We start from the raw sequence: 22,879 nt of genomic DNA, 5'->3' as shown, positions 1-22,879 counted from the left end.
TCAGTTGATTGAGGTTGACTCAGTAATTCTAGACAAGATTTTATAGGACTTAGCAGACTAGCAGTAAAATGAATAATATTGGACTAGAAAAATAAATTAAGTGGTTTCTAAGCCATGTCCCACAATTAACCATTCAGCTAACCTTCAGAACAACATGGCACTTCTTCGGACCTCCAATTTGCTTACAGTGAAATAAAAGAATGAAAATTGTGCTTATAAATCCTGGATTGAAATTTCACAATATATAATTGGGATATAATGTATTCTTTTCTTCCTAATTCTGTATTTATCCAAATCTGAGTTTGCTACTATCCTTTAGATGTATGAATTTATAATTGATAAGACATCTTAAAGGAATAGAGTCACAGCACTCAATTGCCAGAGACCTCAAGACATGCATCTGAAAATAAATTGTGGGCAAAGAAACACAGGGAAATATTTATACCCTGACCTCTATTTTAAACACCCCAGTCACCGCCTCCTGTGACGGATAGTCACCCTTCCTTAAAAGAGATGCTTTAAAATGTAAATATAAAAAACATTTACATTAAGAAAACATATTAATAAGATAAAGAAAAAACTAAACTTAGGCAAAGCGTGTAAAAAGGCAAGCCAGAAAAGAGAGGCTAATAAATACAAATATTTTATCTGTTTGTGACAAAAAAAGCAGAGTAAAACAAGACGTGATATTTCTCATACCAACTGGGAAAAATTAATATATTGATGAGATTCAATGTTGGTGTGGTAGTTACATAATCTGGTGTCAATTTGGGACTAGCGAGGATTAAGAATAAAGGGGTGGCGTCTACTCTATCAATTGGGTTATAGAGTCAATGAGGCCTCTGTGCAGGCATGGCCTTCCCCTGAGGATTCAGGGAATGCCTGTATGTTTTCCCTTTGGAGCAGGAGATACCTTCTCTCTCTGCTCACTCCCTGGAAGTGAGCAGAAACTATAAACTAATAAATTATTTCTGGATAATTTGGCAGAAGTTATTGAACTTTACAGTGTTTATACCACAAACCCACAACCAAGCTCACGGCCACTGAGATGATGCTGACATAGCTAACCCTGAGGCTACATTTTTACAGGAGCTGATATACTCATCCTGCAAGCTGGTTGGTGAGTTTGAACATCTAACCTTGGGGTTAGCAGTCCAATGCTTCCAAACAGCACCACTAAAGCTCCTCCCTAATAATTCCATTTTAGGAATCTACCTTACAAAAAATGTCACACAAAGATAAGGTGTTCCTCTATATTATTATTAAACCAAGCAAACTAGACTCAGTGCCATCGAGTCAACTGCAACTCGAAGCACTAAGGGACTACTAGGCAGAACTGATTCTGTGGTTTCTGAGATAATAATTCTTTACAAGAGTAAAAAGACTTTAGTTTTCTCTTGAAGAGCAGCCAGTGATTTTGAACTGCTGACCTTGTGGTTAGCAATCCAACATGTAATCAACTATGCTGTGAAGAATCCTTGCACCATTATTAATATAGTGGGGAAAAAACAATTTAAAAGTCTATTAATAAAATAATTTTTAAAATGTAAGTTCTCTTAGCATGGAACACTCAAGCATTTGTAAAAATAAAAAGACTGCCCACTATGAAACAAAAAGCAAGTTATAGTACACTGTAAGGTAAAATTCGGTATTTTAAAAAACAAATATTGAATTTGTTTTAAAAATGAATATCCATAATGCAATAAAGTCAGTAAATACATATTCATATGAGCATCTAAGAAAAAGGAATCTCAAAAGGCACTTACCAAACAGTATGAAAATGTTATTATCATTTGTAATATTTGACTGTGGTGTTCTAATGAGAATGTACAAGCTTGTGATTAAAAAGAAACAAGGAAACTTTTTTTAAAGCAAAATTATGTACAAATCATACCAACCCAACCAGCCCAGCGCCGCCGAATCAACTTAGATTCATAGTGACCCTATAGGACAGAGAGCTGCCCCACTGGGTTTCTAAGGCTGTAAAGTTTTATGAGAGCAGGGGAGTTTGTTTAGTGGTTCAAATTGCTGAATGCAAAGTTGTTGATCTGAAATGTAAACTCCCATCTAAAATACAATGAAAATTTGTTTTTAAAGACAGTGAAAATTTTTAGGGGAGCAGAAAGCCTCATCTTTCTCCCTAGCGCCAACTGATAGGTTTGAACTGCTTATCTTTCTCATTAGCATCCAAACTCATACCCTACTATGCCACCAAGGCTCTTATAAATCATTAAAATTAAATAAAACAAACCTCACTGCCATTGAGTCAATTCCAACTCATGGTGAGCCTACAGGATGGAGTAGACCTGTCCTGTTGGGTTTCTGAGGCTGTCTATAGTTCCAGGAGCAAAAAGACTCACGCTTCCTCTAGAGTGGCTGTCCAGCCCAAGGCATAACCACGACACCATCAAGCTCCTTTGACCAAATTCATGCTTCCATTTTCTTAGTGCATCCAGTCAGAGACAAGTCATGGACCCCATGATTAGTTCTTGCCAATGGAATGTGAATGAATGTATTATGTGTCAATTTTGAGTAAAGGCAGTAGAAAAGGCACTACACCATCTCTCAGTTCTCTCTACCTAACCACAGGCTAACTGCAGAAGAATATAAGGTCCCGGGGCAATGCTTTTCAAACTTTTACATGCATATACAGCGCTTGGGGATTTTGTTAATTTACAGATTTCTAGATTACTAAATCTGGTTGGAGTTTCTGCTTCTGCATTTTTAAAAAGCTCAGTGGAAGTCATAGATGGACCTTCCCAAACAAGGTGACAGATGAACAGGAATGAGGAAGTCTGAGTCCCTGAATCATCCTACCTACATTGGATTATGAAATGAGCTCATTCAAATTTGTATTAGGCTATAGTTGAAGTTTGTTTCTGACAATCTCTACCAGTACGCCAACATTAAAAAAATTAGTATTTTAATCAAACATTTAGTTTTTTATCCTTTTTAAAGCTTACCTTCATCAGACTTTACATCAACTGGATTACAGTCTTCCACACTGGCCTCAGAAGAAGGTTGCTCAAAACTTTTTCTAAGTTGCTGTAAAAAGACTTCCATGGACAAAGTTAAATGCAACTCTTTATTGTTCAGCCAGTGTACAACAAAAGGTCCACTCTTCTCTTCATTTTCATTGAGGCTCAGGGATGTAATAGAAGGAAGAAGTGGAATATCTAGGTATGAGGAACACAGAAATTAAAATATAAAAACATTAGCATTCCAGCATACAAAACATATAGGTTTCATACATGCAGTAATAACTGTTATATTTTTTCTAAGCCTCTGAAATACATTTTATTTAACCTTTAAGTAAGACTTCCGACATAAATTATTATCCACCACTATTATTGACGACAGACTTAAAAGATAAAGGTAACATACTAGTATAACTAAAAACAAAACTAACCAACTGGAATCGAGTCTAATCCGACTCATACACAAGGACAGAGTGGAGCTGCTCCAGTTTCCACATCTTTACAGAAGCAGACTGCTACTTCTTTTTCCCTCAGGGGGGCTGCTGAGCACTTAACCAATTCACAGCCAAGGCTCCTAGCTATTATCTAGGAGTTAACATTATACTACAGGGTTTCAAAAAGTTTAAAGAAATATAATCATTATTGTTTTATTCTTTTTATGATAAGCTTTTTGAAGTTCTTATGTATATTCTGGGTTATATCATCTAAATTATTCAATCATACAAATGTTTTCTCTACTAGTAATCTAACAGTCTCATTTTAAAAGTCTGTAACATTTTAGATATATTAATAGAAAAAACCTTAATTTATACCCAAACTTTAGTAATAGCATATTTTAACCTAGAACTACCCTGAAAATGCCATCATCAGGTTATCAAGGAAGTGTGTTACAATATTTCACTGCCATTGAATATATGCTGATTCATAGTGACCCTATTGTACAAGGTCAAACTGCCCCTGTGAGTTTCTAAGTCTGTAACTCTTTATGGGAGGAACAGCTTGTGGTTTTGAACTGCTGACCTTGCAGATCACAGCTCAACTCATAACCACTATGCAAACAGGACTCCAGGGTTACAAAAGAACTTCAAAACCTTCGTGGAAAAATTCTGTTAACTTTGAGTTTCATCTTTCCACAAACCTTTTGAAGTACTTTTGTATATGTACTTTATTACCAGAACCACTTTTTATAACTTAAGAACTAACATATTTACTTCTTTGATGACTCCATCCATCCAACTCTAAGCGTACACTGCTTATTCATTAACAATAGTATCCAGATTGAAGTTGGAAGACAGGAAATTGAGAATCCCTTCTCATATTCAAGAAAGGCATTCAAAACAAGACAGAATGCAATAATTTTTCTGAGAATTATTCATTGTACAGATCTAAAATCTAAAACTAAAAGAACAGATTTTCAAAGCTCTCTGACAGACATTCTGTTATTTGTGGTTGTTGAGTGTCCTCAAGTCCGCCCCAACTCAGAAACCCTGTGTACAACAGAACAAAGCATTGTCCATTCTTGCACCGTGTTCACAATTGTTAGGGTTGAGTCAACAGTTGGAGCGACTGTGTCATTTAGAGTCTCCCTCTTATTTTGCTGCCCCTCTACACTACCAAAAATGATTATCTTTTTCCATGGACTAGTTTCCTTGGATAAGATGTCCAAATTATATGACACGATGTCGCGCTAAGGAACATTATGGTTGAACTACTTCTTTTTTTTTTTTTTTTAACAATTTATTGGGGCTGATACAATTCTTTTCACAGTTCATACATATACATACATCAATTGTATAAAGCACATCTGTACAGTCTTTGCCCTAATCATTTTTTTCTCTTTGAACTACTTCTAAAACAGATTTATTAGTACTTCTGGCAGTCAGTCTACAGTGCTTTCCATATTCTTACCAATAAGTATAACTTAAATGCATCAACTTTCTTTCCTCTTTATTGTCCAATTTTCACATGCATAAGAGGCAATTGAAAATATCTTGGCTTTAGTCAGGGACACTTTGGTCCTCCAAGTGACATCTTTGCTCTTAAACATTTCAACGCTGTCTTATTCTGCAGCCTTAGCTAATGCAATGCATCCTTTAATCTTGACTGCTGCTTCCATGATCATTGGTTGTGGATCCAAGCAAGATGAAACTCTTGAAAATTTCAACCCTCTCTTTTTATCAGGATGTTTCCTACTGTTTCAGTTGTAAGGCTTTGGTTCTTTATAAGGAATTATCTACATTAAGTGAGGAGGTCTTAAGCCACTGTGGGACTTGCTGATGAAGAACAAGGATTGCAGCCTTCAGTAAGATTATGACTCAATGTAAAGAGGACCCAAATCCTCACAACTGGAATAAGTGTGGTTGCCTTTCTCCTCCGCTTCTGCAGACTTCCTTCTCTCCTTCGTCAGTATCCCAACCCTCCCTTCTCCTGGTTCCTGCTCCTGTCCCTAGCTTCCTCAGTCATCAGAAACCTTCTCTTTTGTATAAAAAGCACATTCCTTTTTTTTCCCTTAAAATAATGTTATTCAATATTTACCTTTGTAAGACTAAGTTTTACTTAGCATAATATTCTCTAGTGCTATCCATACCTGTGGTATGTAAGCGAGTTTCCACTGCTTTTATTTATCCATAACTCTATAATCAGGTTTTATGGCTATTTCCATGTTTTTGTTATTATGGAAATTGCTGCAATAAATATAGGTCTGCATATATCTTAGATGCTCATGTTGTATTCTTGATTTCTTTAGGATGTATACCTAGTAGAGGGATTGCTGGATCATAGGTACTTGCATTTGTATTTGGTTAAGAAAGTATCATGTTGATTTCCACAGTGGTTGTACAGTTCTACAGAACCACCAGCAATGGAAAAGCATTCTGATCTCTCTGCATCCTCTCCAGCATTTATTATTTTGTTTCGTTGAATTTTACTATAAATGTTGGTGTGAGGTGGTATTTCACTGTTGTTCATATTTCTCTTACTGCTAATAAACATGAATGTTTCTTCATATAGTTGTTAGCCACCTGTATGCCATCTTTGGTAAACTGTCCACTAATGTCTTGTGCCCACTTTTTGATTGGATTATTTTCATTTTTCTTCTTAAGATGTACTTTTCTATAAATTTTTGGAGATTAGCCCTTCATATATTATTACTATTTTTCCCAATCTGTGGGTTCTCTGTAAATTCTCTTGATAAAGTTTTGATGTGCATAAATGTGATATTTTTAGGAGGTTCTAGTTCTTTGTCTTCCATAGTGTGGATATTTTTCATTATGTTTGGTTGTGTGTTTATGCCTGCTATTAGGGTACTTAAGTTTGCCCCTGTTTTTTTGCTGATGGTCTTTATACTTCTGTGCTTTTTATTTAGGGCAATGGTTCATCTACTTAGTGTGAGGTACGGGTCCTGTGTCATTATTTTCGTTGTGAAGGTCTCGTTTTTCCAGTACCGTTTGTTGAAAAAGGCTATCTCTTGCCCATTTAATGTGTTTTAGTCCTTTATCAGAGAGAATATGTCTAAAGGTAGTTGGTTGTATTTCTGAGTTCTGAATTCTAATTCACTGGTGTCCATATGTATCACTATAGGTACAAGTACCAGGTTTTGGTTACCATGCCTATAAAATAGATTTTAAAGTCTAGGAGTGAAAGGCCTCCCACATGGTTTTTATTTTTTAATAGTGTTCTATTTGTCCTGGGTTTCTTTCCTTTCTGTATAAAGTTGGTGATTGGTTTCTCGATTTCGTTGAAGAATTGTGGGATTTGGATTCGAGTTGCACTGAACTGTAAAGAATTTTTAGTAATATCGACATTTTCACAATGTATACTCTTGCTGTTTTGGCATCCTTGAGGGACTCAAATTCACATTCCTTTTAAATATTCTTTGAGTTTTGAGAACATAGGAAAGTTGAAGGAGCAAGATCAGAACTGTGAGGTAGATGAAATAATGCTTTTCAAGAAAGTCTCATAGGACAGTCCTTGGTAAGTTCCAAAGATAGAGCAGTTACATTGTTGTTGTGATGGGAAAAAATGTCTTGACATAATATTCTTAGTTTTCTCAGGAAGGCAGTTTTACATTTTCTTTACACTTCTTTATAATAAGCCCCTGTAAGCATCCTATGTTCTTTGAGACAATATATCATGATTATTCCTTTGGAATCCCCAAAATAATCACCAGAGCCTTATCAGAGCTGAATTACTTGCCTTGAATTGAACTGGTTCAGCAGATCCTGTTAGAAGCCACTGCTCTGACTGGATTTGGATCCCTGGATAGTCCTGGGCAGTGCAAGACTTGGCCCTGGTTAATGATGTGTTCCCTCTAATCATCTTCATTGACTTCGATATTACTTAAAAGACTCCTTGAGCTAACTGATCTTTGTGCAAGATTTTGTTGTTGTTGTTGCAGGCAACCTAAAGAGGCTAACCCAGGTGTATTACTGAGCGAACTTGACTGTAGCTATCCACTGATCAGAGAGACACGTTTCGACACATTTTGTTTGGGATAAGCCCTTGCATGTATGAAATGAAACCCGGATAGCAATACTTTGTAATGAATCCCCGTGTTAAGTCTTAACGCAGATTTTAGCTTTCCAGCGAATTCACAGTGCCTATCTCAGACTTCCTACTCCTATAAAGTGGTACAGTCTTGGAAACCTAGTAGGGCAATTCTACCTTGTCCTATTAGATTGCTGTGAGTTGGCATAGATGCAGTGGCAGAGAGTTTGAGCACCTCAATGACTTATTAAGATCTTAAAGTATAACCCAAACATGACCTTAAAATGAAAATAAAGTCTTCTCTCTGTATAACCAATGAGGTGGGTAGAATGAAAACGTAGTTCAAATTGTCATTCCTAACTTATTTAAAAACTGAAAGTGTAACAAATTATAAAAACAATCTACCGGATTTCCAAAGTATCTTCGGAACAGTCTTTTATTACCTGTGGCTGGGTTGATGCTGGCAGCAATATGAAAGTGGCAAAGTGCATTGGCATGCAGTGGAGTATTTCTGTGAACATGATGTGGATCCTGCTGATGCGGCAGGTATCCAGTATGTGCTACAAGTGCAAGTGATCTCCTCCGACCTCTACGAAAATGTCTCAGATTTACCTGAGTAAATGAAACACAGAATAAAAAAAAGAGAAAGAAAACCAGAGTAAAAGCAATGCTCATCTGGTTATAAGTCACAGATGTATAGATTAAATAACATATATGTATAAAATAAATGACAGATATATTCTAGACCAGATTGTCTTATAAGTATGTAAAAATATCTTCCAAAAAATGTTTAATCATTTTATTGGGGACTCATACAACCCTTAACAGAATCCATCCATCCATCCATCCATGCATCCATCGTATCAAGCACAAATGTACATTTGTTGCCATCATCAGTCTCAAGACATTTGCTTTCTACTTGAAATCTTGGTATCAGCTCCTCATTTTTTCCCCTCCCTCCCCGCTACCCTCCCTCATGAACCCTTGATAATTTATAATTATTCTTATTTTGTCATATCTTACACTGTCCAAATTTTCTGTTGCCCGTCCCCCAGAGAGGAGGTTACATGTAGATCCTTGTAATCAGTCCCCCTTCCCACCCCAACTTCCCTCTACCCTCCCTCTTTAAAAATGTTTGCATGGCAAATGTGAAACCTAAAGAATAAGGTCAGGACTTAAAATTGCCTATCTTTTTGTTAATCTTTACACGGTACTCTACGATTAAATTGTATTTGGTTTATGTTCTTCTAATTCATTTCTTGAACTTAAAAGTTTAAAAAGGTTTATAATAACGTGCCTATGGAAATGATATCTTTAAGCATATAGTTTTTATTTTACCCACAAATTACTTGCCTTACTCAAGAACTAAATAATATCACCATCATATATTAGAATGATATTTTATAATCTATAATGCATTTTCACAGCTATCATATCATCTGATCTTATAAGGTAGCCAATGGAAGTATGATTATTATCAGTTTTCTCAGGAAAAAACAGTTCACACGAACCCCAAGGTTATTTGGCTAACATGAGGCAGAAGGAAGAGCCAAAGAAAAGCTTTCTAATTCAGTACAGAAATTCTTCCAGCTATTATTACACAGAGACATTATATCAGTTACCAAGTACCACACGATATATATTTAATCCTATTCTGAACCAATACTACCCAAATGTTAAAAAACAAACATTTGCTCCTTAATAATACAAAGGTTCTACATGTGACCTCCTCCATGGGGGACGGACAACAGAAAAGTGGGTGAAGGGAGACGTCGGACAGGGCAAGATATGACAAATTAATGATTTATAATTTATCAAAGGTTCATGAGGGAGGGGGCATCAGGGAGGAAGGGGGAAAAAATGAGGACCTGATACCAGAAGCTAAGTGGAGAGCAAATGTTTTGAGAATGATGAGGGCAATGAATGTACAGATGTGCTTTACACAATTGATGTGTGTATAGATTGTGATGAGTTGTATGAGCCCCTAATAAAAACGATTTAAAAAATAATACAAAGCTTTCAAAGATAAACCATTTTGAGATCAACTGCTGTTTTCAATATCAAAAAACAACACTTAAAAGAGCTACATGGCTATGTTATATTCAAGTGACTTCACAGTTATAAGTAGTTTTATGTCTTAGTCTCTCAGTATATATATTTGAAACAAATTCCTGAAAATTGTTTTCTTGATGTATTTATACTTCTTGTTATCACATATGCCTTTGTACACTAATTAGAATGACTATATAAAAAGATCATGTATGAAAAGTAGTAAAACATAAACAATAACATCCAACAAAAACTCACTTACTTCTAAAGCATTTTGAACTCGTTCTTTACTGGAAGCATTTCTATTGATGTTATTTGTTAAAGTAATTGGTTCAGTCCAATGGCTACAGTCACCTCCGTAGAGCAAACAATCGTTTGGTAAAAATGTCTCTACCCAAAGACGGCAGACATTATCTTTGCAACAAGTCAACAGTACATTGCACACAGAAGCCCTAAAAAGGAAAAATATTTTAGAGACAAAAACACAAATTTGCACAATATAATTCTTTTTCTATATTTTTTAAAACACATACAACTTAAGTACCAAAGAAGAAAATGTCAATATATAAACATTCAACATTAGTCAGGACCACTGCAATTGAATGGATGTTTGATTTTATTACAGCCACATGTTTACCAATCTAGCTCTTTTTCTATGTAGAATTTAGTAGTTCTTGATTCTGTTAATTCAAGTGTCTTCTTACAAAGGTAAGACAAAAATGTAACAATATCATAAAAACATCAAAACGCAAAGTTATTATTTCACAGACCACTCTTCATTGAAGTCTAGACAGTTTTGTTTTTTATCATTTTATTGGGGGCTAACACAACTCTTATCACAATCCATACATCCATCCATTGTGTTAAGCACATTTGTTGCCCTAATCATTTTCAAAACAATTTCTTTCTACTTGAGCCCTTGGTATCAGCTCCTCGCTTTTTCTCCCTCCCTCCCCCCATTTACTCATGAACCCTGGATAATTTATCAATTATTATTATTTTTCATGTCTTTACACTGGACTGATGACTCTCTTCAACCAGTTTTCTATTGTGTGGACAGATTTTAAAGTGGTGTTTCCGTGGAGAATTCTGCTTGCCTCACTTCGTACCACTGCAGGACAGAAGTGTTGGCAGTCTCACAGGGCTCAGTGCTCTTTGAGTTTTGCAAAGGTGCAGGAGCAGGTTATTAAGGTTGATGGGTTTAGGTTTACCACCAGGATTCTAAAGAACCATCTAAGGACGAGTAGGTGAGTTGTCACAATGGCAAAAATTCCTTGACACTCCTGTTTTGTTTTCTTTGCACCAATGCAGTTTAGAAAAATTTTTTAACACTTCTTAATAAGCCCCATGGTCATGCTCTGCCCCTTGAAAATATCTACTAAAATTACCCCCTTGGAATATAAAAAGTGCCTTAACCCGCTGAGGTGACATCTCTGCCTGGATTTAACTACCCAGCAGATCCCTTCAGAAGTCAGTTTGGATTGGACCATTTTTAATTTTTTGAAGACATTGGAATGAGACTTAGATGTACTGAAACTAAGTATTATTGAGAGAACTTATCTTCAACTATTCACTGATCACAGACATGTTTACAAACATTGTCTGTAATAAAACTGTGCATGCATGAAGTGGGACCTTTAAAATTTTTAAATTATTCTCATATTTCTAAGAGCAAACTGAAATTAAGGTTTAAATCTTCAAATAGTAAGCAAGAAAAAATTATATCTTCTAATGAAAATTTCACATTTCCTTCCTGTGCCATGGAGTCAGTTTCAACTCATAATGGCCACACAAGACAGAGTAAAATTGGCCCCAGAGTTTGTACATCTTTCTTCAAGACAACCACTGCTAAGGTTTGCCCAATGACCTTTCGATTAGCAGCCATGTTATCAACCATTGCACCACCAGGATTGTTATTATTTCATAATGTTTTATTTTTACTTCCTGCACACTGGTCACTGATAAACTATTCAATCTACCTATTCTCTCCTTACCTACCACAGATCCAAAGTACTGCAATACAAGAATAGAAAACGCACTATAAGATACACATCAACCACCTCACTTCTTAGTTATCCACTGACCTTCAGCGAATTAGCCTTCTGTTTCCACAAATAAAAGTAAAATCAACTACTACTCTATTAGCCTCATAAACATCAAGAGCCCAAAGGCTGAAACACTGTCGGCAAAGTGTGCCTTCAACTGGGTGACTCAAAAAGCCGGAGCGAGAGTGGACGAAACCAAAATACACTGAAACACGTATTTTAAAAATTTATCTGATTAAAAAAAAATAAGTAGAAGGCTTATATCAGGAAAATCAGCAAGTTAATAAAAATATCAACAGGAGCCACTTAGTTAAGCATACGTACCTGGTGAAAAAGAACAAGCAGCAGAGGGGAGACAATGGCGAATAGGATATTTTACATTGGCACATTATCTCAGCTTATACTCCTTTTACAAGACTCTCATTTTTAGCGTTGATTCCACTGACTGAAGGCTGAAGGTCTTATGGTCAGGGGGCCGACTTACATTACACAAATATTCAAAGGCTCAGAAGTTAGACACATTCAAGATCACAATAACACTAACGCACTAACCTAGGCATATATTTGCTGGTTTTACGCCAGGAAAATCCATTTACTGCTCGAGGATGGGCCAGATATACAAATGAAAAGTCCATCTCCCCTTGGGATTGTTTTTCTGACCTTCCATCTGGAGAGGGAACAGCTGTCCGCCAGTTTTCTACATTATACCACACCTTTACAAGACAGTCATCCTGAGGGAAAACCAGAGAAAAACACCACAGTCAAGCAAACAGAATCAAACTCAGAATCAAATTGCAGGCTGAGTCAAAGGACAAAAGATTTTTCTTCCAGTCACATAAATTTAGGAATGGGAAAAGTATTAAGCATGGAGTAACTGAGGAGGAAAATGATGACAATGTTTTTCTACTCATTGTTAGGTGCCGGGTCAAGTAGGTTCCCATTCTAGCAATCCTGTGTACAACAGAAGGCAATCCCTCCTGGCTCAGCACCATGCTGACAACTGTTCTTGTGTGAGCCTATCGCAGTCACTGTGTCAATCCGTCTTGTTAAGGGTCTTCCTGCTTTTCACTGCCCTGTACTTGAGCAAGCATGCAACTCTTCTCCAGAGGCGGGCCGTTCCTGATAACACGTCTAAAAGGTGTGAGGCGAAGTCTCACCAGCCTTGCTTCTAAGGATCATTCTGGCTGTACTTCTTCCAAGTCAGATCTGCTTTTCTCTCAGCATTCCTTAATTTGTATTTAGAGAACTGAAGTGTATAAATGTGTGTAACTTGTAAGGGTTGATTAAAAGAAAAAAAGGCATGCTAGTCACCATTTACTATGTAAGTGGAGTCATTCAAGAAAAATTCTCAAAAGATAAAATTAGAGTTTGTTTTCCCTTTTAGCCAAGTGTCAAATGAGATTAATACCATTAATGGCAGATGTACAAAACCTGAGCCCATTGTCAGCAGGTCAAATCTGACTGAAAGCAACAGTCTCAAACAGATTAACGCGGCCCTGTGGGGTCTCCAGGGTGGCAATCCTTACAGAAGCAGACTGCCACATTTTTCAGCTGTGGAGCTGCTAGTGGGTTTAAACAATCAGCCCTATCTTTGTAGCAGTCAAGCCAATCTGCAAAGTACTGGAGAGGAAATAAAAGGGTGGTATCATGAATTATCACGAGAAAATGTTGAAGGTTAGAACTACCGTAGTTAATAACAGAAGTGGCATAATGGTTAAGCAGGTGGTGGCTAAACAAAAGGTTCGTCATTTGAATCTACCCTGTGCTCCACAGAAGAAAGGCCTGGCAATGTTCTCCCATAAGAATCCAGCCAAATGAACCCTATGGGCAGCTCTGTTCTGCCACATGAAGTCAGTATAACATGAGGCCACTGATATGTTACCATCCAACAACAGTTCAAGACTATGGTCCAACCAGTTGCCATCGGGTCACCTCTGACTCCAGGTAATCTTATGTTTTGTAGAGTGGACTGCACTCCATCGAGTTTCCTGGGCTGTGACCTTTGTGAAGCAGATCTTTAATCAAGCCTTTCTTATGGATGTGTGTGAGCAACCAACCTTTTGGTCAGTCATCAAATATTTAACTATTTGTGCTACACAGAAATCCCTAGTTAACTAGTCTTAGCCAACTGTTACATAAAATATTTTAAGTAAAATCAAATGTGTACCTTGTAATTTAGGGAAAAAGGAATACAAGGAAAAAAGAGAAGCCAGCATGTACTGGATGCCACTCTTAAAACCCAGTCCTAAAGTCAATCAGAAAAAACAACTCTACTTCTCTCCTACAAAAACTCACTGATGTTTTAGAATATCCCACACTCTTGGTTTATAGACCAATAATTTTAAAATATTAGTGATTGATAAACTGATCTGAAAACAATTTTAAAGAAATAAATTTTTCTGAAAACAGGAGGTAGCAAAGTTTTCACATTGGGAAATGATTACAAATACTTTTCTAGAAAGCTTTCAACTACAAATTAATCAACCCGAGTTGTCAGCTAAAAGCTATCTAGTAGTGGCCCCTGAAGACACTGTGGGTTAGGCAACGGGCTTTGAACCACAATGTAGGCAGTTCAAATTCACCCGCAGCTCCCAGGGAGAAAGGTGAGGCTATCTGCTTCTGCAAGAGTCTACAGGTTAAGAAAGCACACCCAGGACTGCTCTGAGTTAGTAGGGCTTCTGTTTTATAGTACATTGGTCTTTTACTCCATACAAGGCACTGTACCAGTCACTTAGATGTATTGTGCAATTTAATTCTATCATTAACCACCTAGTAGTAGGTGATATTAACCTCATTTTAATATGAGAAAACCAAGACTCAAAAGGATTAAATAACCTTACCATGATCACAGTGCTAGCTCAACTGTACCATATTGCCTTTTTAATACATTAGTTATTTTTTCTATTTAATATTTTTAATTGAAAAAGAAAATATTTCCAACTTAAATAAAGGAATGAAGCTAGTTTAATGTCTTAAGTTTAAAAGTAAACCAAAAGCATACAGTTCTTTTACCAGTATTTTCATAATTTACCTTCCCAGCAGTGGCAAAAAATTCTCCATCTGGTGAAAATTTCATTAAATGCACTTCGGAAGCAGTTCTGTAAATCAAACACATAAAGAATAATTTTCAAGGAAAATTAAATGAAGAAAATTCAAATTACTTCATTATTCAGCAATTTGAGTACAATTTTTTAAAATTTGATGAGAAGTTTCCCCACTCACTTTTCATATACTCATAAGTGAACAGAGTAAGAAACACTTGAAAGTGTCCAGGCTTAAAAATCTTAGCAAGAAATGGCTTATCAAAAGTTTTAAAGTCTATGACAAAAGATAAAGAATGCATTTTTAAAATGTAGAGATCAAATTTCCAAGAATTTTGGATTCCATCTTCCAATACACATTTCAATAGAAAATAAGCCAATAAATTCTGCCTTAGAGTAGCATTCTCCTAATTAAAGGTTACATGTGGTTTAACAGGAGTCTTGTAGTCACAAATGATATAGCCTGTCAGCTCGACCTGCATACTTGTTGCCTACCTGCATTTTTTTTCTCAAAGGTACTTGACTCATTTCTTTTTGCTGGCTTTATTTCCGACTACTCATTTATGCAGACTTCAAAACAATCCTCATTATCATTGTTTCCCTTTCCATTACCCAAATTCACACTTACAAAGGAAACAGAACCATTCTAAATTAATTTCTAAAAGAAAAAACAGTGACATCTTATTCCAAGTATCAATAGTATTACAACTGATTCTTAGTTTAATATATGCATACAGGTGGATGAAGAAAAGAAAATGAAGTCACCAGTAGTTTCACCAATGCATTGCACCTTCACCCAGACCAAAAAAGCTAACATCTTAATAGATAGACTTCCAGGCTTTTCTCTCTTCTCCCTCTCTTTCTACTGTTCCCCCTCTACTTTTTAGGGGGAGGTATGAATGTGGGGGTTGAAAGCAAATTCATATTTACAGTTTGCATTGCAGTATCTTTCATCTTTTACTTATTTTAAAATGTGTCATTTCTGCATCAGTATATATCATTATTTAACTGGCTGTAGGGTATTTTCATTATACAAAAGGAAGCTTCAAAAAGGTTGTGGGAAAATTCCATTATACTCTAATTTCATGAGTTAGAATAATTACCGTATATACTTGTGTATAAGCTGAGTTTTTCAGCACATTTTTAATGCAGTTTTTGTGGTTAAATTAGGTGCCTCAGCTGATATTCGGATCGGTTTACTCAAGTATATACAGTAATTAATTCACTGTTTCCAACTTTTGCTGTCACACAAAAAGTGTTATAAGGATCATGATGTATATACATTTCTATGTACCTGGTTAGTCATTAGGACATCTTTTAAGATTCATTATTAAAAGTGCCAGGTTTCTGCCAAATTTTTAATTAATTGCAGAAATTTTCTTAAAGAGTCTTTGGCGTTTTCTATATGTAAAGTTATATTGTCTTCAAACAGAGAGTTTTACTTCATCTATGAGACTTTTTATACTTTTGATTTCTTTTTGATGTCTAACAGCTCTGGCTAAGACTTCTGGGACTATATTAAATAAGAGTGTCATTCCATGATGCTCACCTTCCTGACACAATTGCTGAAGACAAAGCAGGTGCATAAGCAAATGTGGTGAAGAAAGCTGATGGTGCCTGGCTATCAAAAGATATAGGGGCTGGGGTCTTAAAGGTTTGAAGATAAACAAGAGGCCATCTAGGTGAGAAGCAGCCCACATGGAGGAAGCTTCGCACCAGCCTGTGTGATCATGAAGTGTCGATGGAATCGGATATCAGGTATCAAAGGAACAAAAAATTGTGCCATTGTGAGAGAGGGAGAGTGCAGAGTGAGGACCCAAAGCTCATCTCTAGGCAACTGGACATCCCCTTACAGAAGGGTCATGGGGAGGAGACAAGCCAGTCAGGGTGCAGGGTAGCACCGATAAAATATACAACTTTTCTCTAGTTCTTTAATGCTTCCTGCCACCCACTATCATGATCTCAGTTCTACCTTGCAGATCCAGATAGACCAGTGGATGTACACTGGTACAGATTAGAGCTGGAAACACAGGGAATCCAGGACAGATAAACCCCTCAGGACCAATGGTGAGAGTGGCGATACCAGTAGGGTAAGAGGGAGGTGAGGGAGAGGGGGAAAACTGATCACAGTGATCTACACAGAACCCCCTCCCTGGGGAATGAACAACAGTAAAGTAGGTGAAGGGAGATATTGGACAGTGTAAAACATGAAAAAATAATAATTTATAAATTATCAAGGTTTTGTGAGAGAGGGAAGGAGGGTGGGGGAAGAAGGGGAAAAATTAAAATTTTTAGATACCTAGAAGAAAATGTTCTAAAATAGATTGTGGTAATGATTGAACAACTCTTCTTGATATGACTCAACTACTGAATTACAATGATATATGGATGAAATGCCAATAAAAGTTTTTTAAAAATTAAAATAAAGGGCATCCCTGCAAATCTGTAAGCCATTATAGAAAACAGTACAGTACTTTCTTAAATATTTGCAAACAGCAATTCCACAGGTCCAGCCATCTTTCTACTCTGGATACACACCAAAGGAATAAAAAAACAAAACATGAACAGATACACGCGGGTACCCCCAAAACAGAATTGTTTTTCAAAGGAATGTATTTAATTTTTTTCCCACTGTGCAAACTGCTTCAGTGCCTGAAGCCCACGGGGTAAAGCCAGGCAATGGTTCGGGGTTACAGTATGCTTTGGCATGGGACACTGTGAGAGGTCCATGGGATCGGACCTGCCATAAATCCAAACCTATACACTAAATTTTTTTTACAAAACATCCTTGTCACCTTCAAAGTACTCTCCATTACACTTAATACATTTGTCAAATCAGCAATTCCATTCTTGGAAACATTTTCAAGCTCAACTGTTTGGTTGGCTGACAGCACCTCCTTAGTTTTTTCTTCACCTCTTCTACATCATCAAATCACTGTCCTTTCATGTCCCTCTTCATTTGTGGTAACAAAAACAAGTCACACGGAGAGAGGTGAGGTGATTAAGGTGTGTGGGGCAAGAGAGGCATGCGGGTTTTTTGCCCAAAACTGGCACAAGGAGATAGCTGCATGAGCAGGTGCTTAGTCGTGGTGGCAAAGAGTGCACTGTCTGCCACAAACCAGGCCTTTTTTGTTGTGTACTGCTATGCTATCTTTTCAGAACCTCTAAATAGAAAGCTTAACAGCATGACCTGGTGGAATGAACTCCAAATGCACAAGTCAATATTTTCATTTGTTTGGGAAGTTGATGAATGTCCACAATGAGGTCTGTCATCAATCGATCACCTTTTTGGAAATGAGAAAACCACTTATACACTTGAGTTTCTCTAATAGCGCTGTCTTTGTAAATTGTGTTAAACATCACAACAGTTTCTGTGACATTTTTCCAAGCAGGAAACAAAATTTCACAGCCTCACGCTGTTCTGTTCAATAGGCCATCACAAAAACACAAGGTTCAAGTGAAACTGCTTTTACCAAAAAATACACTGTTACCACAGAGAACCTTCCCAGCTAATGTGACTGGGTGCACTAACTCAGTGTGAGTTCCTTGATGCTCACCCAGCAATAAAAATGCGTACTACAAGAGCTCTGCTCCACCCAGCTCAATTCTGGTTTGTTTTTTTTTCTGGGGGTACCACCCTGCATGCACACCCAGGTTTAATGCAGCACTATTCATAAAGCAAAAAGATGGAAACAACCAAAGTGTCCATCTGTAGAGGAATGATCAACAAACTCTGGTCTATGCATACAATGGAATATTAATCATACCTAATGAACAATGATGAAACAAACTGTCAACCCCCTCCTACTACGGAGATTTGGAAGATACTATGCTCAGAAAAGTTAGTCAATCTTTAAATACTTCAAAATTTTTAATTCAAGAAAAATAGATTCAAACCAAAGGAAGGACACGTTGGAGGTTATGTGACAGTTGGTGGGCAGAAAAAAAAATCAAAATGAGAGGCACACACAGATGGAAGCACATACAATCCACACACACATACACACACATAATCCACAAATGAAGTAACAATGGAAGAATGCAGAATAAAATTCTGTCAAAACATTTTTCAATCTTCTGGAAGAAGAACACGCTGTACAGAAACTCCCTTTTTAACAAAAAAAAACAACAAAAGTGTCTAAAATCTCACCTCTAATATTCTTCCCCTTAACCTATTTTTTTCTCAATAGTACTTATCTTCAGTTAATATGTGCAAGTGACATTTCAAATGTTTTTACAAATAGAATGTGATCAAAATTTAAGTTTAAATGTATTCCAGTGGATATAATCTTCAGCTGATTCTAAACAGAAATGTGCATCTTTTCTTGTTCCATGGCTTTTCTGCTAACTTTAATAACATCTCCAATAAGTAATTAGTATATCTAGTCCAAGTTAGTACTGTACATTCTGAACTTATTTTAACATTAAATTTCCTCAGCTCTCATCAAAACACATTCTAAGTTCCCAGAGGGAAGGAGAGTGGAGGTGTTCTCATGACTATATGTAGGTCTGACAGAGGATATGTGTATATGAATATTTATTTACCTTTGCATAAATGTATCCATGATTGCTGTGGAGCATACAAGAGACAAACTTACTAAAACCTTTCAGACACAACCAACCTTGAGGGCATGAATCATTGGGTCTGGGGGCTAAGGACCAAGATCAAGAAGAGGGTACGGGTGGAGGGTCAAGTGGATTAACATAGGTCACAAAGACAATGTTCTACATCCTACTCTGATCAATACTGACTCAGGTCTTAAAAGTTTGTGAGTGGCCAACAAAGGTACAACTATTGGTTTTTCTCTGTGTGAAAGAAAGAGTTATAAAAATTGAAGATATACAGAAACAAATATTTCAATGGACTAACGAGCTACTTTAACATTAGTCTTCACAATAGATATTAGAAAAACTAGATGGTTCCAGCTACTACTCCTAAGTACTCTGAAGGGGAATACATTAGAAGGTTCTGAATAGAGTATTAAAAAATGTGGACAAAACTCAAAATCCTAACAAAGATCCGACTTACTGATCAGAAAGAGACTGATAGAACTGCTGAGACTATAGCTCGTAGTCACGCTTCATGTCTGGAAATAAACTCAGCCCTATGGGCACAATTTCATCTACAGAATAGATGTTTTCATGTGGGGTACATTGAACACTAATGACAGATCTGATGAGCTGTGGGAGGACATCAAGACCATCATTTATGAAGAAATCAAAAAGTCATTAAAAATTAAGGAAATTAAGAAAAGACCCAAGTAGACTCTGAAACTTGCTCTTAATTGTAGAATAGCTAAGGCACCTGGAAGAACAGACGAAGTCAGAGCTGAATAGAAAATTTCAAAAGCAAATGTTATAATGAAATATGCAAAGACCTAGAATTGCAAAGCCAAAATGGAAGAATATGCTTAGCATATCTGAAAGAAATAAAGAAAAAGTCAAGCCTCGTTCTACAATCTTGAAAGATTCCATTGGCAAAATATTGAATGATGTAGGAAGCATAAAGGGAAGATGGAAAAAATACACAGAATCACTGCACCACCACCCCTCAAAAAACAAAGAAAACCAACTAGTTGACAATTCTTCATTTCAGGAGTTAGCAGAGAAGCATGAACCAATGGTGTTGAAAAAAGGAAGTTCACATGCAATGAATGCATGAGCCAAAAATAAGACTCTAGGAATTGACAGAATACCCATCAAAATGCTTAGTAAGCTGATAAAGAACTGGGAGCACTCACTTGTTTATGCTGGAAAATCTGAAATACAGCTACTTGACTAACTTACTGGGAAGATTCAGATCTGTTCTCATTCTAAAGAAAGGCGATTCACTCCCTCCCCCCAAAAAAGAATCATCACAAGTATTCTATGAAATGTTTACTTTTTAATAAACGAGTAAATTGGTGTTATAGAAAGTTTAAAAAAAGAAAGGTGATCCAACAGAAGGCTCAAACTACAGAACAATCATTGATACCACTCATTCAACAGTTTGGGCCAGATTCAAAGAGGACATGGAACAAGGGATATCACTGTTCGTGCCAGATGGATCTTGGCTCAAAGAAGAGAATACCAGAAAGATGTTTACTTGTGTTTTATTGACAATGCAAAGACATTCAAATGTGTGGACCATAATAAACTATGGTTTATAAACTGTGGACCACAATAAACCTTGAGAAAAAAAATGGGAATTCCAGAACACTACAGTGCGCTTATTCAGAACATGTACATGGATCAAGAGGCAGATGTGGGAATAGAAGAGAATGCTGCGGCATGGTTTAAAATCAGAAAAGGGGTGTGTCTGAGTTGTATCCTCTCACAATACTTGTTCAACCTGTATGCTAAGCAAATAATCAGAGAAGCTGGCTCATAAAAAGAATGTGTCAACAAGATTGGAGGGAGGCTGATTAACCACCTGCAATATCAGATGACACAATCTTGCTAAAAGTGTGGAGGATCTGAAGCACTTGGAGATGAAGATCAAGGATTAGTGTTCAGTATGGATCATAACTCAATATAAAGAAGACCAAAATCCTCACAACTGGACCAGGAAGTAATATCATGATAAATGGAGAAAAGGTGGAAGTTTTAAAAGATTCTGTCTTAGGGAAAGAGGGACCAGACTTCAACCCAGTGAGTGCTCCAAGATGTGAATGCAACATGCCGGCGTGGAGTAGGGAGCCAGTGAAGAGGTCTGGGGGGCTGTCCCCAATCCCAACTACTACGTGGACCCCTGCCCCTCCCGCAGAAGAATTTATTTGAAAGGACGGCACTGAATCTGCAGCTCCGGGAGAGGGACATATCTGATCGAAGCACACTGGAGCAGATGAAGGGGGAGGAGGAGAGAGTGGAGCACATCCTGGTCCACCAGGCTGTGAGGTCAAAATTCCCAATTAGAGCGGCCAGTTGACAGAGAGGACCACATGGCTGGCCCCATTATAAGACAAGACGGCCCTCACAGACCCATAGCCCTACAGGGGACAACATCAGAGACAAAGTATGGGAACTGCACCCGACCTGATCCCGTCACACCGAGGCAAAACACTAAGGGGGTGCAAAAGAACAGCAAGGGAATGGAGCGATGAGGTCCCTGGGGAATGCCGAAGGTGGATTTGGGGGCCAGGGCATGGTTCCCCAACAGAATGGACTGGTAAACAGTCCTTGGCCAAGCTTTTCTTTCGTGTTGTGTTTTTTTTAAAATCTGGTTTGTTGCTGTTGTTGTTTTGTTGTACAGTGTTGCTTGGTTTTGCTCTGTCTTGTTATTGTGCATGTTATTATCTCCGCAGGTCTGTCTAAATAAGAGGCTGGATGAACAATTGGAGGAGAAAACAATGGGACCAACAGTTCTGGAGAGACATGAGTGGGGGAGGTGGGGGTAAGGAAGTGGTGTTAACAAACCCAGGGACATGGGAACAACAAGTGATCCAAATCGGTGATGAGGAGGGTGTATGGCCAGAGTGCTTCTTGGACAGAAGAAGGGCAAGACTTCATCTTACAACTTCGAACATTTTGTCAATAGAGACCAGTCCCTGTAGAAGGACATGATGATCGGTAGAGAGGCAAGAAAAAGTGAGCACACTGACACAGTGGTTATCTCAATGGACTCACACATAGAAACAATTGTGAGGATGGCACAGGACCATGCAGTATTTTGTTCTGTTGTGAACAGGGTTGCTATGGGTCAGAACCAACCAGATGGCATTTCACAACGGCAGCAGCAACATATAGGGAACAATAATAGTAAAGATGTTCAGACACCTTAGAATAATCAATCATTGGAGGTAAAAGGGGCAGCATTTACTCAAGCACATTCTTCAGAAGGGTTTGGAAAGGAGGAGAAATGACAACAACAAACAGAGAAGAAACAGGATCAGTGATGCTACATTGTGGGTAGGTATTGCAATAAAATATGCAAATTATTAAATGGGAAACTAATGTGCTCTCTAAACCTTCACCCAGTTCACAATAAAAAGTTTAAGCAAGGATAATGGAATTTTTCCATGAACGTTTAAGTATCTTCATATAATACAACTACATCAAATAGGCTTTTCTATTTAATTGTTTTAATCAGTTGCTTACTTGCAATGCCAGATGCATCTCCAATCCCCAAAGTTAAGATCTGTTTTATCTGCATTCTCATCTTCATTTAGCTTTTCTAAATTAGTATTGGACCAGAGCTGCAAACAGTTGGACCCAGTTAAAAGACGGCTGCCTGAAAAAAACAAACAAACAAAAATTCACCACTTATTATTTAGGTTAGGTTAATAATTACATGCAGGTAGGT

The 22,879-nt window shown here is 37.3% G+C and overlaps 1 protein-coding gene and 1 non-coding gene across 3 annotated transcripts in view; both read right to left on the bottom strand.

Annotated features, from left to right (window-relative positions):
- DMXL1 (Dmx like 1) overlaps positions 1–22,879 on the bottom strand; it is a 159,502-nt gene that overhangs the window by 91,880 nt on the left and 44,743 nt on the right. For both annotated transcript variants that reach the window (XM_075541421.1, XM_075541420.1), the window contains exons 5-10: positions 22,675–22,807; positions 14,589–14,655; positions 12,110–12,288; positions 9,775–9,964; positions 7,907–8,075; positions 2,964–3,176 (exon numbers count right to left, since the gene is read on the bottom strand). In XM_075541421.1, the coding sequence (XP_075397536.1) occupies positions 2,964–3,176; positions 7,907–8,075; positions 9,775–9,964; positions 12,110–12,288; positions 14,589–14,655; positions 22,675–22,807 (951 nt within the window). The remainder of the gene's footprint in view (positions 1–2,963; positions 3,177–7,906; positions 8,076–9,774; positions 9,965–12,109; positions 12,289–14,588; positions 14,656–22,674; positions 22,808–22,879) is intronic.
- On the bottom strand, positions 17,228–17,361 carry LOC142442182 (small nucleolar RNA SNORA42/SNORA80 family). Its single transcript, XR_012783412.1, has one exon. It is a non-coding gene; the product is annotated as a small nucleolar RNA SNORA42/SNORA80 family (small nucleolar RNA).

Source organism: Tenrec ecaudatus, chromosome 2, assembly GCF_050624435.1.
Source record: "Tenrec ecaudatus isolate mTenEca1 chromosome 2, mTenEca1.hap1, whole genome shotgun sequence".
In the NCBI taxonomy this organism is placed as follows: Eukaryota; Metazoa; Chordata; class Mammalia; order Afrosoricida; family Tenrecidae; genus Tenrec; species Tenrec ecaudatus.
The sequence above is the reverse complement of the archived record's forward strand: the minus strand, read 5'-3'. Positions and strand labels throughout refer to the sequence as shown.